This window comes from Nomascus leucogenys, chromosome 13 (assembly GCF_006542625.1).
Source record: "Nomascus leucogenys isolate Asia chromosome 13, Asia_NLE_v1, whole genome shotgun sequence".
NCBI classification, from domain to species: domain Eukaryota; kingdom Metazoa; phylum Chordata; class Mammalia; order Primates; family Hylobatidae; genus Nomascus; species Nomascus leucogenys.
Window position 1 is genome coordinate 105,122,082 of NC_044393.1, and position 16,710 is coordinate 105,138,791.

A 16,710-nucleotide genomic window follows, 5' to 3' on the forward strand; every position below is an offset into this window, starting at 1 on the left:
TCATGTCCTTTGTAGGGACATGGATGAAACTGGAAAACATCATTCTCAGCAAACTATCGCAAGGACAAAAAACCAAACACCACATGTTCTCACTGATAGGTGGGAACTGAACAATGAGAACACATGGACACAGGAAGGGGAACATCACACTCTGGGGACTGTTGTGGGGTGGGGGGAGGGGGAAGGGATAGCATTAGGAGATATACCTAATGCTAAATGACGAGTTAATGGGTGCAGCACACCAACATGGCACATGTATACATATGTAACAAACCTGCACATTGTGCACATGTACCGTAAAACTTAAAGTATAATAATAATAAAATAAAAAAAGATTAAAAAAAAAGAATTCACCAACTATCTGCTGCCTTCAAGAGATTCATCTAACACATAAGGACTCACATAAACTTAAAGTAAAGGGGTGGAAAAAGACATTCCATGCAAATGGACACCAAAAGTGAGCAGTAGTAGCTATTCTTTTATCAGACAAAACAGACTTTAAAGGAACAGCAGTTAAAAAAGACAAAGAGGGACATTATATAATGACAAAAGGCCTTGTCCAACAGGAAAGTATCACAATTATATATGCACCTAACACTGGAGCTCCCAAATTTACAAAACAATTACTACTAGACCTAAGAAATAAGACTGACAGCAACACAATAATAGTGGGGGATTTCAGTACTCCACTGACAGCACTGAACAGGTCATCAAGACAGAAAGTCAACAAACAATGGATTTAAACTATACCCTGGAACAAATGGGCTTAACAGATATTTACAGAACATTCTACCCAACAACTGCAGAATACATATTCTATTCATCAGAGCATGGAACTTTCTCCAAGACAGACCATATGATAGGACACAAAACAAGTCTTAATAAATTTAAGAAAACTGAAATTATACCAAGTACTCTCCCTGACCACAGTGGAATAAAACTAGAAATCAACTCCAAAAAGAACCTTCAAAACCAGACAAATACATGGAAATTAAATAACCTGCTCCTGAATGATCAATGGGTCAACAATGAAATCAAGATGGAAATTTAAAAATTCTTCAAACCAAATGATAATAGTGACACAACCTATCAAAACCTCTGGGATACAGCAAAGGCGGTGCTAAGACAAAAGTTCATAACCCTAAATGCTTACATCAAAAAGTCTGAAAGAGCACAAATAGACAATCTAAGGTCACACCTCAAGGAACTAGAAAAACAAGAACAAACCAAACCCAAACCCAGCAGAAGAAAGGAAACAGCCAAGATCAGAGCAGAACTAAATGAAACTGAAACAAACAAACAAAAAAAAATACAAAAGAAAAATGAAACAAAAAGCTGGTTCTTCGAAAAGATAAATAAAATTGATACACCATTAGCAAGATTAACCAAGAAAATAAGAGAGGATTCGAGGCTATTATGAACACCTTTAGACGCATAAACTAGAAAACCTAGAAGAGATGAATAAATTCCTGGAAAGATACAACCCTCCTAGCTTAAATCAGGAAGAATTAGATGCCCCAAATACCCAATAACAAGCAGCAAGATTAAAATGGTAATTTTAAAAATTACCAACAAAAAAAAGTCCAAGACCAGATGGATTCATAGCTGAATTCTACCAGACAAAGAAGAATTGGTACCAATTCTATTGACACTATTCCACAAGATAAAGAGGGAATCCTCCCTAAATCATTCTGTGAAGCCACTATCATCCTAATACCAAACCAGGAAAGGACGTAACCAATAAAGCAAACTACAGACCAATATCCTCGATGAAGACAGATGCTAAAATCCTTAACAAAATACTAGCTAACCGAATCCAAAAACATATCAAAAAGGTAACACCATGATCAAGTGGGTTTCATACCACAGATGCAGGGATGGTTTAATATACGCAAGTCAATAAATGTGATACACCACATAAACAGAATTAAAAACAAAAATCACATGATCATCTCAATAGACGCAGAAAATGCATTTAACAAAATCCAGCATCACTTTATAATTAAAACCCTTAGCAAAATCTACATACAAGGGACATATCTCAATGTAATAAAAGCCATCTATGACAAACCTACAGCCAACATAATACTGAATGGAGAAAAGCTGAAAGCATTCCCTCTGAGGACTAGAACAAGAGAAGGATGCCCACTCTCACCACTTCTATTCAACATAGTACTGGAAGTCCTAGCCACAGCAATCAGACAAGAGAAAGAAATAAAGGGCATCCAAATTGGTAAAGAGGAAATCAAACTGTTGCTGTTTGCTGATGATATGATTTTATACCTAGAAAACCCTAAAGACTCCTCCAAGTAGCTCCTAAGACTGATAAATGAATTCAGCAAAGTTTCAGGATATAAAATTAATGTACACAAATCAGTAGCTCTCCTATACATCAACAGCAACCAAGCTGAGAATCAAATCAAGAACTCAACCCCTTTTACAATAGCTGCAAAAAAACAAATAAATAAAATGCTTAGGAATATACCTAACCAAGAAGGTGAAAGGCCTCTACAAGGAAAACTACAAAATACTGCTGAAATCATAGATGACACAAACAAATGGAGACACATCCCATGTTCATGGATGGGTGGAATCAATATTGTGAAAATGACCATACTGCCAAAAGCAATCTACAAATTCAACACAATTCCCATCAAAATACCACCATCATTCTTCACAGAACTAGTAAAAACAATCCTAAAATTCATATGGAACCAAAAAAGAGCCCGCATAGCCACAACAAGTCTAAGCAAAAAGAACAAATCTGGAGGTATCACATTACCTGATTTCGAACTATACTATAAGGCCATAGTCACCAAAACAGCATGGTACTGGTATAAAAATAGGCACATAGACCAATGGAACAGCATAGAGAACCCAGAAATTAACCCAAATACAGCCAACTGATCTTTAACAAAGTAAACAAAAACATAAAGTGGGGAAAGGACACACTATTCAACAAATAGTGCTGAGATAATTGGCAAGCCACATGTAGGAGAATGAAACTGGAACCTCATCTCTCACCTCATATAAAAATCAACTCAAGATGGATCAAGGACTTAAATCTAAGACCTGAAACTATAAAAATTCTAGAAGATAATATCAGAAAAACCCTTCTAGACACTGGCTTAGGAAAATATTTTGTAACTAAGAATACAAAAGCAAATGCAATAAAAACAAAGATAAACAGCTGAGACTTAATTAAACCAAAGAGCTTTTGCATGGCAAAAGAAACAGTCAGCAGAGTAAACAGAAAACCCACAGAGTGGGAGAAAATCTTCACAATCTATACATCTGACAAAGGACCGATATCCAGAATCCACAACGGACTCAAATTAGCAAGAGAAAAACAAACAATCCCATCAAAAAGTGGGCTAAGGGGCCGGGTACGGTGGCTCACACCTGTAATTCCAGCACTTTGGGAGGTCGAGGCGGGCAGATCCCAAGGTCAGGAGATGGAGACCATCCTGGCTAACATGGTGAAACCCCGTCTCTACTAAAAACACAAAAAATTAGCTGGGCGTGGTGGTGGGTGCCTGTAGTCCCAGCTACTCAGGAGGCTGAGGCAGGAGAATGGCTCGAACCTGGGAGGCGGAGCTTGCAGTGAGCCAAGATCACACCACTGCACTACAGCCTGGGCGACAGAGCAAGGCTCTGTCTCAGAAAAAAAAAAAAAAAAAAAGTGGGCTAAGGACATAAACAGACAATTCTCAAAAGAAGATATACAAATAGCCAACAAACCTATGAAAAAATGCTCAACATCACTAATGATCAGGGAAAAGCAAATCAAAACCACAATGTGATACCACCTTACTCCTGCAAGAATGGCCGTAATCACAAACAAAAAATAATAGATGTTGGTATGGATGCAGTGAAAAGGGAACACTTCTACACTCCTGGTGGGAATGTAAACTGGTACAACCACTATGGGAAACAGTGTGGAGATTTGTTAAAGAACTAAAAGTAGAACTATCATTTGATTCAGCAATACCACTACTGGGTATCTACCCAGAGGAAAAAAAGTCATTATACAAAAAAGATACCTGCACACACATGTTTATAGCAGCACAATGTGCAGTTGCAAAACTGTGGAACCAACCCAAATGCCCATCAATTAACAAGTGGATATAGAAACTGTGGTATATGTAACTATGGAATACTACCCAGCCATAAAAAGGAATGAAATAATGGCATTCGCAACAACCTGGATGGGATTGGAGACTATTATTCTAAGTGAATTAACCTAGGAATGGAAAACCAAACATCACATGTTCTCACTCATAAGTGAGAACTAAACTATGATGATGCAAAGGCATAAGAATGACACATGGACTTTGGGGACTCGGGGGAAAGGGTGGGCAAGGGGTGAGGGATAAAAGACTACAAATTGGGTTCGGTATATACTGCTTGTGTGATGGGTGCACCAAAAGCTCACAAGTCACCACTAAAGAACTTAACTCATGTAACCAAATACCACCTGTTTCCCAAAAACCTATGGAAATAAAAAATTTAAAAATAAAAAAAAGAAATTAAAGAAGGCACAGACAAATGGAAAGACACCCTATGTTCATGGATTGGAAGATTTAATATTGTCAAAATACCCATAATACCCAAGCAATTTACGGATTCAATGCAATCCCTATCAAAATCCCAAGGGTATTATTTTTTTTCTGAGACGGAGTCTCACTCTGCCACCAAGACTGGAGTGCAGTGACACGATCTCAGCTCACTGCAACCTCTGCCTTCTGGGTTCAAGTGATTCTCCTGCCTCAGCCTCCCGAGTAGCTGAGATTACAGGCATGCGCCACCACACCCGGCTAATTTTTGTATTTTTAGTAGAGACAGGGTTTCGCCACGTTAGCCAGGCTGGTCTCGAACTCCTGACCTCAGGCAATCCACCCACCTCAGCTTCCCAAAGTGCTGGGACTTCAGGCATGAGCCACCGTGCCCGGCCCCCAGTGGCATTTTTTTTAACAGAAATAGAAAAAATAATTCTAAAAGTCTTATAGAATGACAAAAGACTATAAATAGCCAAATTAATCTGGAGAAAGAACAAAGTTGGAGGCATCACACCTCCTGATTTCAAAATATATTATTACACAAAGCTAGTTATCAAAATAGTATGGTACTGACATAAAGACAGATACATAGAACAACGGAACAGAATAGAGCCCAGAAATAAATCCATTTATGTACAGTCACTTTATCTTACACAAGGCTGCAAATAATACACAACGGGGAAAGAAAAATGTCCTCAACAAATGGTGTTGGGAAAACTGGAGATTCACATTCAAAAGAATGCAGCCTTCTCTTACACCATACACAAAAATCAACTTACAAAGGATTAAAGACTTAAACGTAAAACATGAAACTATAAAACTCTCAGAGAAAAACGCAGACGGAAGCCTTCACAACACTGGCTTTGGTAATGATTTCACGGATATAACATCAACAGCACAGGCAATAAAAACAAAAATATGTAAGTGGGAATACATAAAACTAAAAAGTTTCTGTACAGCAAAGTAGACAATCAACACAGTGATGGAAATGAGAGAAAATATCTACAAACTGTATATCTGAAAAGGGGTTAATATCCAAAATACAGAAGAAACTCCCACAGCACAAAAGTAAAAACAACTAGTAACTTGATTACAAAACAGGCTAAGGACTTGAATAAAGCATTTCTCTAAAGCCATACAAACAGCCAACATGTATATGAAAAAATGCTCAATGTCACCAATTATCAAGGCAATGTAAATCGAAACCATAATGAGATATCACCTCACACCTGTTAGGATGGCTGTGATTAAAAAAAAAAAAAGACGACAAGTGTTGACAAGGCTGAAGAGAAATCGGAACCCTTGCACACTGTTGGTGAGAATGCAAAATGATGCAGCTGCTATGGAAAATATGTGGGTTCCTGAAAAAATTAAAAACAGAACTACCATATGTTTCAGCAATCTCCCTTCTGAGTATTTATCCTAAGAATCATCATCGCAATCTCAAAGAGATATTAGCACTCCTATATCCACTGAGGCAATATTCACAATAGCAAAGATGTGGAAACAACCTAAATGTCTATTAACGGACAGATAATGAAAATGTGGTATACAATGGAATACTATTCACCTTTAAAAATATTTGAAAAAAGGACATTCAGCTGGGCATGATGGCTCATGCCTATAATCCCAGCACTTTGGGAGGCCAAGGCAGGAGGATCACTTGAGCTCAGGAGTTTCAGACCAGCCTCGGCATCATAGTGAGACCTCGTCTCTACAAAAAATAAACAAAATATTAGCCAGGCATGGCAGTGGGTGCCAGTAGTCCCAGCTACTTAGGAGGCTGAGGTGGGAGGATCATTTGAGCCCAGGAGGTCAAGGCTCCAGTTACCACATTCCAGCCTGGGCAAGAAAGCGAGACTCCATCTCAAGGGGGAAAAAAAAGGAAATTCTGCAAAATGCAGCAACACAGATGAATCTTGAGGACACTAACCTAAGTGAAAAAAAGAGAGTCACAGGAAGACAAACACTGCATGATCCCACTATATAAGGTATCTCAAACGGTCAAATTCACAGACTCAAAGAGTAGAAATGGTGGTTCTCAGGGGCAGGGACAGGGAAGGAAATTGAGAGTTACTAATCAATGGGCATAAAGCTTCAGTCAGGCAAGACGAGTAAGCTCTAGAAATCTGCTGTGCAACATTGTACCTATAGTCAACAATATAATTGCACACTTAAAAATTTGTTAAGAGGGGCTGGGCGCAGTGGCTGACGCCTGTAATCCCAGTACTCTGGGAGGCCGAGGCAGGCAGATCACAAGGTCAGGAGTGCGAGACTAGCTGGCCAACATAGTGAAATACCATCTCTACTAAAAATACAAAAAAATTAGCTGGACGTGGTGGCAGGCGCCTGTAATCCCAGCTACTCAGGAGGCTGAGGCAGGAGAATCGCTTGAACCCGGGAGGTGGAGGCTGCAGTGAGCCGGGATCACTCCACTGCATTCCACCCTGGGTGACAGAGCGAGACTCCATGTAAACAAAAAAAAAAAGTCCCAGTCAACCCCAGACTTGGTTCCAAAAATATTATAGCCAGGAGGGGAGCTTAAGCCATACCCAGGATAAGGAAGAATTCAGATTGCGCAGCCAGGCTGGGCATGGTGGCTCACACCTCTAATTCCAGAACTTTCGGAAGCCGGGGCAGGAGGATTACTTGAGGCCAGGAGAGTTCAAGACCAGCCTGGGTAACACGGAAAGAACCTGTCCATACAAAAATGGCCAGGCGCACTGACTCACACACCTGTAATCCCAGCACTTTGGGAGGCCAAGGCAGGAGGATCGCTTGAGGTCAGGAGTTTGAGAGTGGCCTGGCCAACATGGTAAAACCCTGTCTCAACTAAAAATTCAAAAACATTAGCCGGGCATGGTGGCAGGCACCTGTAATCCCAGCTACTGGGAAGCTGAGGCAGGAGAATCACTTGAACCCAGGAGGCAGAGGTTACCGTGAGCCGAGATTGTGCCGCTGCACTCCAGCCTGGGTGACAGACTGAGACTCCGTATCATAAATAAATAAATAAAATTAGCCAGGCATGGTGGTGGGCACCTGTAATCTCAGCTACTCAAGAGGCTGAGGCACAAGAATTGTTTGAACCCAGGAGGCAGAGGTTGCAGGGAGCTGAGATAGTGCCACTGCACTCCAGCCTGGGTGACAGAGTGAGACTCTGTCTCAAAAAAAAAAAAAAAAAAAAAAAAGACTTCCTTCAAGTAGGAAGATCTCTTGAGCCTGGCAGATAGAGGCTGCAGTAAGCCGTGTTTGTGCCACAGCATTCCAGCCTGAGTGAAGGAACAACACTCTGCCTCAAAAATAATTTTGTAAAGAGTCACAGCCTACAAGGTGGCAATCCTGATAGCTGGGAAGTATCCTCCCGCAGAGCACAGAAACAGACACTTCAAGGGAGGATAGAACAGGGATTTATGCTGAACGGGTTGGCCAAGTTTACTTAACAGGTTATAGGAGGAGCTATGAATATTCACAAAGCGGGGGAGGTCATGCACATGCAGGCTGAATAAACATGTATGTTACATACTTATCCATATTCACTTGTGGGTGGAGACTTAACATCTAAATGCATTACAATGAGGCCCTGTAGTCAGATGGCGAAGCAGGGCCATGAAGGCACTGAAGTGCACAGCCTCTGTAAACTGCCCAGAACCAGTACATGCTCAGTGCTCTTATCAGGAGAAAGTTACTGAAATCAGTCTCTTGTCCAATCAAAGCTATAGTTATGGCTTGTGGAACAGAGGAGTGGGGATTACTTAGGATCTGGCAGTAAGTGAGCTGCAGTTATCTTAATATTGCTTATCTGGAGGCCAGTGCTTGTTTAGCTGCTAGAAAAAAAGAAACACCTTGAGGCAGTTAGAACCAGTTTATTCTTTAAGGGGATGCTTTACTTAACCCTTGCCTGGCATGGCCCTACATCTTGTTCACAGTTTGGTATTTTATTGCCAGAGTCTGTTCTCTCAGTCTTCAGATCTCTATTTTAACATTAATGCTGGTCAGCTGTGTTTAAACCTCAAAAGGGAGTGGGTATAATGAGGCGTGTCAGATCTCCCATCCCATTCTGGTTTTTAAGGTTTCCTGGGGTCTCCTTAGCCAAGAGAGGGTATACTCAGTTAGTTGGCAGTCTTAGGATTTCATAGCTAGCTCCCAAAAGAAAGGAAATGGATCGTTACTACCTGATATTAATAGCCAAAGTCAAATATGATCACTAAAGCAACTGACAAGAGAACTACGAGATATTCATAACACAAAAGACAAAATTATTACATGAGTATTTAAAAGTTAAACACTAGGCCGGGCACGGTGGCTCACGCCTGTAATCCCAGCACTTTGGGAGGCCGAGGCGGGCAGATCACGAGGTCAAGAGATCAAGACCATTCTGGCCAACATGGTGAAACCCCGTCTCTACTAAAAGTACAAAAATTAGCTGGGCATGGTGGCGCTCGCCTGAAGTCCCAGCTACTCAGGAGGCTGAGGCAGGAGAATTGCTTGAACCCAGGAGGCAGAGGTTGCAGTGAGCCTCGAGATCATGCCACTGCACTCCAGCCTGGCGACAGAGTGAGACTCCATCTCAAAAAAAAAAAAAAAAAAAAAGTTAAACACTATATTGTACAAAAAAATTAATTCAAAATGGACCAAAGACCTAAACATAAGAGCTAAAACTATGCAACTCTTAGAGGAAAACCTTCATGATGCCAGAGTTGGTGATGAATTCTTGGATATGACACAAAAAAACACAGGCAACAAATGAAAAAAATAGATAAATTGGACTACAAAATTAACAACTTTTGTGCATCAAAGGATACTAGCAATAGAGTAAAAAGGCAACCCTACAGAATGGGAGAGAAGTGTTTGCAAATCACATGTCTGATAAGGGGTTGATATTCAGAATATATAAAGAACTCCTAAAACTAAACAACAAAAATCAAGCAACTCAATTCAAAAACAGGCAAAGAACAGATATTTCTCCAAAGAAGATGTCCATATAGTCAATAAGCACATGAAACAATGCTGAACTTCATTAATAATTAGGGAAATGCAAATCAAATCCAGCATCAGATACCATTTCACATCCATTTTTAAAAAAAAAAAGAAAAACAGAAAACAATGTGTGTTGGTGAAGATGTGGAAGAACCAAAAACTCTGGCTCCTTGCTAGTGGGAATATAAAACGGTACCGCCTCTGTGGAAAATGGTATGGCAGTTCCTCAAAAAATTAAACATAGAGGCCGGGCGTGGTGGCTCACGCCTGTAATCCTAGCACTTTGGGAGGCTGAGGTGGGCGGATTACGAGGTCAGGAGATCGAGACCTTCCTGGCTAACATGGTGAAACCCCATCTCTACTAAAAATAGAAAAAGTTAGCTGGGCGTGGTGGCAGGTGCCTGTAGTCCCAGCTACTCAGGAGGCTGAGGCAGGAGAATGGCGTGAACCTGGGAGGCGGAGCTTGCAGTGAGCCCAGATGGAGCCACTGCACTCCAGCCTGGGAGACACAGCAAGACTGTCTCAAAAAAAAAAAAAAAAAAAAATTAAACATAGAATTATCATATGATCCAGCAATTCTACTTCTGAATTGAAAGCAGGGACTCTAATAGATATTTGTACACCCATGATCACAGCAGCATTATTCACAATAGCCAAAAACGGAAACAACTCAGGTCAATTGATGAATGAATGGATAAGCAAAATACAGTATACACAAAAAGAAAATATTATTCAGCCTTAACAAATTCTGGGCCAGGCACGTTGGCTCCTGCCTGTAATCCCAGCACTTTGGGAAGTCAGGGTGGGTGCATCACTTGAGGCCAGGAGTTCAAGACCAGCCTGGGCAACATAGCAAAATGCCATCTCTACAAAAAATTAAAAAATGAGGCCAGGCGCAGTGGCTCACACCTGTAATCCCAGCACTCTGGGAGGCTGAGGCAGGTGGATCACCTGGGGTCAGGAGTTCAAGACCAGCCTGGCAACACGGTGAAACCCCATCTCTACTAAAAATACAAAAATTAGCCAAGCGTGGTGGCGCATGCCTGTAATCCCACCTACTCAGGAGGCTGAGGCAAGAGAATTGCTTGAACCAGGGAGGGAGAGGTTGCAATGAGCCGAGATCACGCCATTGCACTCTAGCCTGGGCAACAGAGAAAGACTCTGTCTCAAAAAAAAAAGAAAAAGAAATTTTGACACATGCTATCAACACAGGTGAACCTTGAAGGCATTATGCTAAGTGAAATAAGCCAGATAGAAAAGGACAAATATTGTATGGTTAAACTTGGAATAGTCAGATTCATACAGGCAGAACCAGCAGCTGGAGAGAGTGGGGAATAGAGAGTCACTGTTTCATGGGTATCAAGTTTCAGTTGATGAAAAAGATCTGGAAATGGATAGTGGTGGTGGTTGCACAACAATGTGAATGTATTTAACGCCACTGAACTGTATATATAGATATGGTAAATTGCATGTTATATATATATATCTTATTATGATAAAAAAAAGTTAAGCAATTATAGCATTATGTAGCAAAATCAGAAAGAATTGAATAATTTTAAAAATTGGCAACAAGTCTTAGAGAAAAAGCAAGTATTTACATTCACTCTAAATATAAATCATTTGAGAAAGAAATGCCAAAGACTAGGAACCCTGAGCCTGGTCACTGTCTACGCTGGTTCTGTAGAAGATGGAGTAGACTCAACCAGCCAGGGGTTCTGGGTTGAGGGAAATGGGTGAGGAGAGTCAGAACTAAAGAACTCTATAATCAGTACCAAAACTGTTTTCATGGGAGTAGACAAAGCTCTGGACTATTTTAGCATGTGTCCCTTTCTCAACCCAAATTCTAGAATATCTAATTAATTAAAACTAAAGCCAAAGAGCAGGAGGATCACTTGAGCCCAGGAGACAGGTCTGGGCAACATGGTGAGACCTCACCTCTACAAAAAATTAAAAGATTAGCTGGGTCTGCTAGTGCACACCTGTATGATTCACGCCTGTAGTTCCAGCTACTTGGGAAGCTGAGGTGGGAGGATCGCCTGAGCCTGGGAAGTCAAGGCTGCAGTGAGCCATGATTGCGCCACTGCACTACAGCCTGGGCAACAGAGTGAAAACCTGTCTCAAATTTAAAAAAACAATAAAACTAAAGACAAACAGACCAATAAAACCACATAAAGTCTAAAATTAAACCCTATGAATATACAGTTACCTATCTGTGACAAAACCTGTCTGGACATTCCTGTGGGAGAAAAAAATATGACTCCTACCTTACACCAGACACAAAAAAATAAATTCTAAATAGATGGCAAATTTAAATGAGAAGAGTAATTCAATAAAGCATTTAGAGAAAAGAACAAGAGAACATCAGTCTTAGAGTAAGCAGAGATTTCTTAATCAGGACATAAAAAGTACTCAAAACATTTTAATAAATTGAACTATATTAAAATTAATAATTTCTGTTCATCAGAAGATATCATTAAAAGTGAAAGGCAGCTACAGAGTGCGAAAGAAATATGTGCAGTATATATTTCTGACAAAGAAATCATATCCACTTGTATAACAATATAATACAAGTTATTCTGTAAAGACCATGCAAATCAATATTAAAAAGATAAACTTAATTTTTAAATGGGGAAAAAAATCTGACCATTCACAAAAGATTTCCAAATAGCTAATAAATAAACAGGTGCTCAAATTCATTAGTTATCAGGAAAATGCAAATTAAAATTACTCGTATGATGAACACTATAACATCCTTGCTAGAATGACTAAAATTAAAAAGGACAGAAAATACCAAGTGTTGATAAAGATGAGTAACAACCACACCTCTGAGACTGTCAGTACTGGCAGAAGTGTACACTGGTACAACCACTTTGGAAAATTGTTTTAAAGTATCTACTAAAGATGAACAAATGCACACTCTTTAACCTAGGGATTCCATTCCTAGGGCTATCCCCAACAGAAATGCACAAACACGTCCACCAAAAGCTATGTACAAAATGTTCAAAGCCAGCTAGGCGTGGTGGCTCACACCTGTAATCCCAGCACTTTGGGAGGCCAAGGCAGGCGGATCACCTGAGGTCAGGAGTTCAAGGCCAGCCTGGCCAACATGGCGAAACCCCGTCTCTAATAAAAATAGAAAAAGTAGCTAGGTGTGGTGGTGTGCGCCTGTAATCCCAGCTATTCAGGAGGCTGAGGTAGGATAATCACTTGAACCCCGGAGGCAGAGGTTGCAGTGAGCCGAGATTGTGCCACTGCACTCCAGCCTGGGAAACAGAGCAAGACTCCATCTCAAAAAAAAATATATATATATATATATATCTATATACACACACACACACATATATATACATACATATACATATATATAGACATATATATACACACGCATATATATACACACACATATACATACATATACACATATACAGACATATATACACACGCATATATATATACATACATATATATATTCATAGACAAAACCTAGAAACTACTGAAGTGCCCACCAACAGTAAAATGAAAAATAAACTGTGCTGTAGTCACATAACTACTGCACTGAGAATGAATTATAACCACATACAACATGGAGAAATTTCACAAACACTGTACAAGAAACTGGACACAAAAGAGTGTATACGATAAGACTCCATTTACATAAAGTTCAAAACTAAGCAAAAACTAATCTATGATATTAGAAGCCAGGGCAACGTTTACCCTTGGTGGAGGAGAAAGTAACTGGAAGGGGTAAAGGAATCAGTCTCTGGGACCCTAGTGAAATTGTGTTAATTTTTTTTTTTATTTATAATGGTAGAGATGGGGATTCACTATGTTGCCCAGGCTGACCGGTCTCAAACTCCTGGTGGATTCAGGAGTACACAGGCGTGTTTAGTATGAAATGATCTGAAGGGTATATGTATGATTACATGAACTTATCTCTGTGTATTTTAGCTTCAATTATAAAAATTACAACTAACTGTGTACCAAATTCCACTAACTCGAATTCCACCAGCTCAGACTTTATATGTCCTCTTTATTCAAAGTATGACTTCCAAAGTGATTCTCAATTTTCAAGATCAGTGAGTACACAAATTAGACAATTCCAAAGCAGAATTTTTTCATCTCGAACCAAGTGTGACTGAATCGTAGACAACTTAGGAGAGGGGTAAATACAAATATAAAAAATTGACACATTTTACAACAGTTATGAAAACACAGATAAACCCAATTACAATACATTCTAGAGCATCATGAAAAGATAAAAACATCAAAGTAGACTTTCCAAGGTCAAGTCCGCTTCCTGACCCCTGCCAACAGCACACATGGAACATGGGCCAAAAAAGAAGCTGCTTCCCTAAGAAGTTGCTTCCATAGCAAAATGGACTTTTGCTGAAGTCCTCACTCCCGTGAATAACCAATATTCTCACCCCAAACGGTAAGGTTTCGAACTCAACCCACGTGGAGGCTGGAGGAGATGAAAGAGGGATGGAAACGTGAGGCGCCAGGAGGGCAGGAGGTGTTGACCGGGACAAGGTAACCGGCCGGGTCCAAACGCGAGAGGCGGGCGGGCTCCGCGCAGCCCGGCCCTTCCCGGACCCACCGGGCCCACCCAGGCTCTCTGGCACGCCTGCGCATCCACCTGCCTACCTGGCCGGGCGGCGGAGCGCGGGGGCGCGCACCAGCGGGGCCGCCGTCCACACCCCGAGGCGCGAGCCGCACACCCGCCCAGAGAGGAAGCCCCTGGGGTCCCATAGCGCGGCGCGCGCCGCAGCCCTCCCCGCGGGAAGGGAAGGACAGCACTGGGGCCGCGGGGCGGGGGGCGGGGGCGGGGGCGGGGCTCGAACGGAGGGAGCGCGAGGGGGCAGGGGAGGCAGGAGCGGAGCTGGAGGCAGGCAGAGGAAGGGAAGGGGAGGGGAGGGAAGGAGAGAGGAGCGGAGGGGAGGGGAGGGAGGGGAGGGGAGGGGAGGGAGGGGTGGGGTGCAGAGGGAGAGCGGCAGAGGCCGGGGCGGGAGGCGCGGGGCGCAGGCCCGGAGGTGAGGGGTCCGGGGCCCAGGGGCGGGGACGGAGGGCCTGGGCGGGCACGCGGGGTTGTCAGGGCTGCCTCGGTCCCCACGCACCGTGGACTCCCGCACTTGGCTGTGGAAGTGCTGCTCCCGCGCCGACACCTCGTCCTGCCCTTCCATCCTCCTTCATGCCCGCCGCCGCGCCGCCCGCGTCCGCGCGCTCCGCCGCACCATCGCCCGCCCGCCGCAGGGGCTCGGACAGCCGCGCCGGGGACTGGGGCCAGCACGGGCCCGCGAGCCGCGTTGGAACAGGTACCGCGACCACGACACCGGCCGCCGCCTCAGCAGCCTCAGACGAGCAGCTCTGGCTGAGGGAGGGCGGGCGCCGCGCAGCCGGGGGCGGGGCGGGGGCGGGGCAGGGAGAGGAGGGGGCGGGGCAAGGATACGTCAGACGAAAGGCGCCGATGCGTCAGAGAAGCGCGCCTCGCGGTCTTCCGAGCTGCTGGGCCCGGAGGTGCCGATGGGGCGGGGCCTTGAGGTCGCGGGGCGGGGCTCCGGCCACGCCCTCAGGGGCTACCCCATTAAGGAGGCGCTGTCCCGGCGTCGGATGGGAACCGGGAACGCTGCGAGGGCGCTGCGACCTCTGCCCACCTGGCCCGGCCGCAGTCTCGGAGTTCCTGTTCCTCACAGGAGCTAATTATTTATGACAGCTGCATGGTGCCCCTCCCCCAGTTACTCAGTGCTTGGCACTCAGCACCCCTTACTCAGCACCCAGTACTCAGCACTCAGTACCGCACTCAGCCTCAGAGGACCTGGGCAGAGGGAAGCAGGGAGTCTCCCGGGGAAACTCTTGCTCAGCCAAAGTAGGTTGAAAGGTCGGAAATCGGTGGTTTGGGGCCGGGCTTTGGGCGGAAACCCAGCTTCTCTGGGTCTGATAAGGGTCTTGGACTGCCCCACCTGGAAAACGCAGATAACCGAGCTCGCTGGGCCCTTGCCGAGTCCTTCCGGTAGCTCGGTCACTAGGGTCAGTTTTATGACTCTCAGTGGACCCTAAACAGCACGTAATATATGTATTTGTCATCGCCAAATACATCAGACACAATAATTCACCCTCCATTCCCCATTATCTTTCTTTTTGTTATAAAATTTGAATTTAAGGGAATGTTGATAATTTTACCTTGGGATTTATTTGGTTACGAGGAAGTCATTTAAATTGCTAGTGGCTGTGATTTTTGTTTTTGGCATCTTTGAGAATTCTTAGGAAGTGTGAAAATCTACAAATTGCTTTCAAATGTCATTTAGTTTTTTGTTTTTTTTTTTTTTTGAGATGGAGTTTCACTCTTGTCGCTCAGGCTGGAGTGCAATGGCGATCTCTGCTCACAACAACCTCCGCCTCTTGGGTTCAAGTGATTCTCTTGCCTCAGCCTCCCAAGTAGCTGGGATTACAGGCGCCCGCCACCACGCCCGGCTAATTTTTGTATTTTTAGTAGAGACGGGGTTTCACCACGTTGGCCAACCAGTTCTTGAACTCCTGACCTCAGGTGATCCGCCTACCTCGTCCTCCCAAAGTGCTGGGATTACAGGCCTGAGCCACTGTGCCCGGCCATTATTTAGATTTTTATGAATCTAAATTTAACAGTCAATGAAGTTGGTGCAAAGTTCTTCAAAGACAAATATGTGGTAATTTAAACGTTGCCGTTTCTCTTCACAATTTTGAGTAGAGAAAATTTTTTCACAACCCAAACTTGTTATGGTGCTTGGCGAAGCTGGAGGCCGCGACACATGGTTTCTATGAGTTCACTATAGCTGAACACTGTGGTGATGGGAGAACTTAGAGAACCTGAGGCTTGTTCTCAGCATGTGCCCTGCTGCCACAGGCTGACGGATCATAATCCAAGAACAACTGTCAACTGGTTAAATTCAACATTCACCTTTATTTTTTAGAATGTCTTGGAGTCCTAAAGAACCTGGATAATTTCTGGGTTAATTCTCTCTTAATCAGAGGGCAAGCGGATTAGATTTTAAAGTGTATGGCATTTAAACACAGATTCCAGAAAGTGAATGCATGTAGTATTCCTCATCTTTTTAATGCAACACTCCAACCATCTAGACCTTTTGATTTTCTTTTATGCAATCATCCCTAGAAGTTTACCCACCGCTGGTGCTTGTAACAC

The 16,710-nt window shown here is 43.1% G+C and overlaps 1 protein-coding gene across 7 annotated transcripts in view; it reads right to left on the minus strand.

The window, feature by feature from the left end:
* Positions 1–14,937, minus strand: part of LMBR1 (limb development membrane protein 1) — a 208,738-nt gene extending 193,801 nt beyond the window's left edge. For all 7 annotated transcript variants that reach the window (XM_030826305.1, XM_030826303.1, XM_030826302.1 and 4 more), the window contains exon 1: positions 14,651–14,937. Coding sequence is in view for 4 of the 7 variants with exons in the window: in XM_030826303.1 (XP_030682163.1) it covers positions 14,651–14,716 (66 nt within the window). In the remaining 3 variants the exon portion in view is untranslated. The remainder of the gene's footprint in view (positions 1–14,650) is intronic.
* Between the last annotated feature and the right edge of the window lie 1,773 nt (positions 14,938–16,710).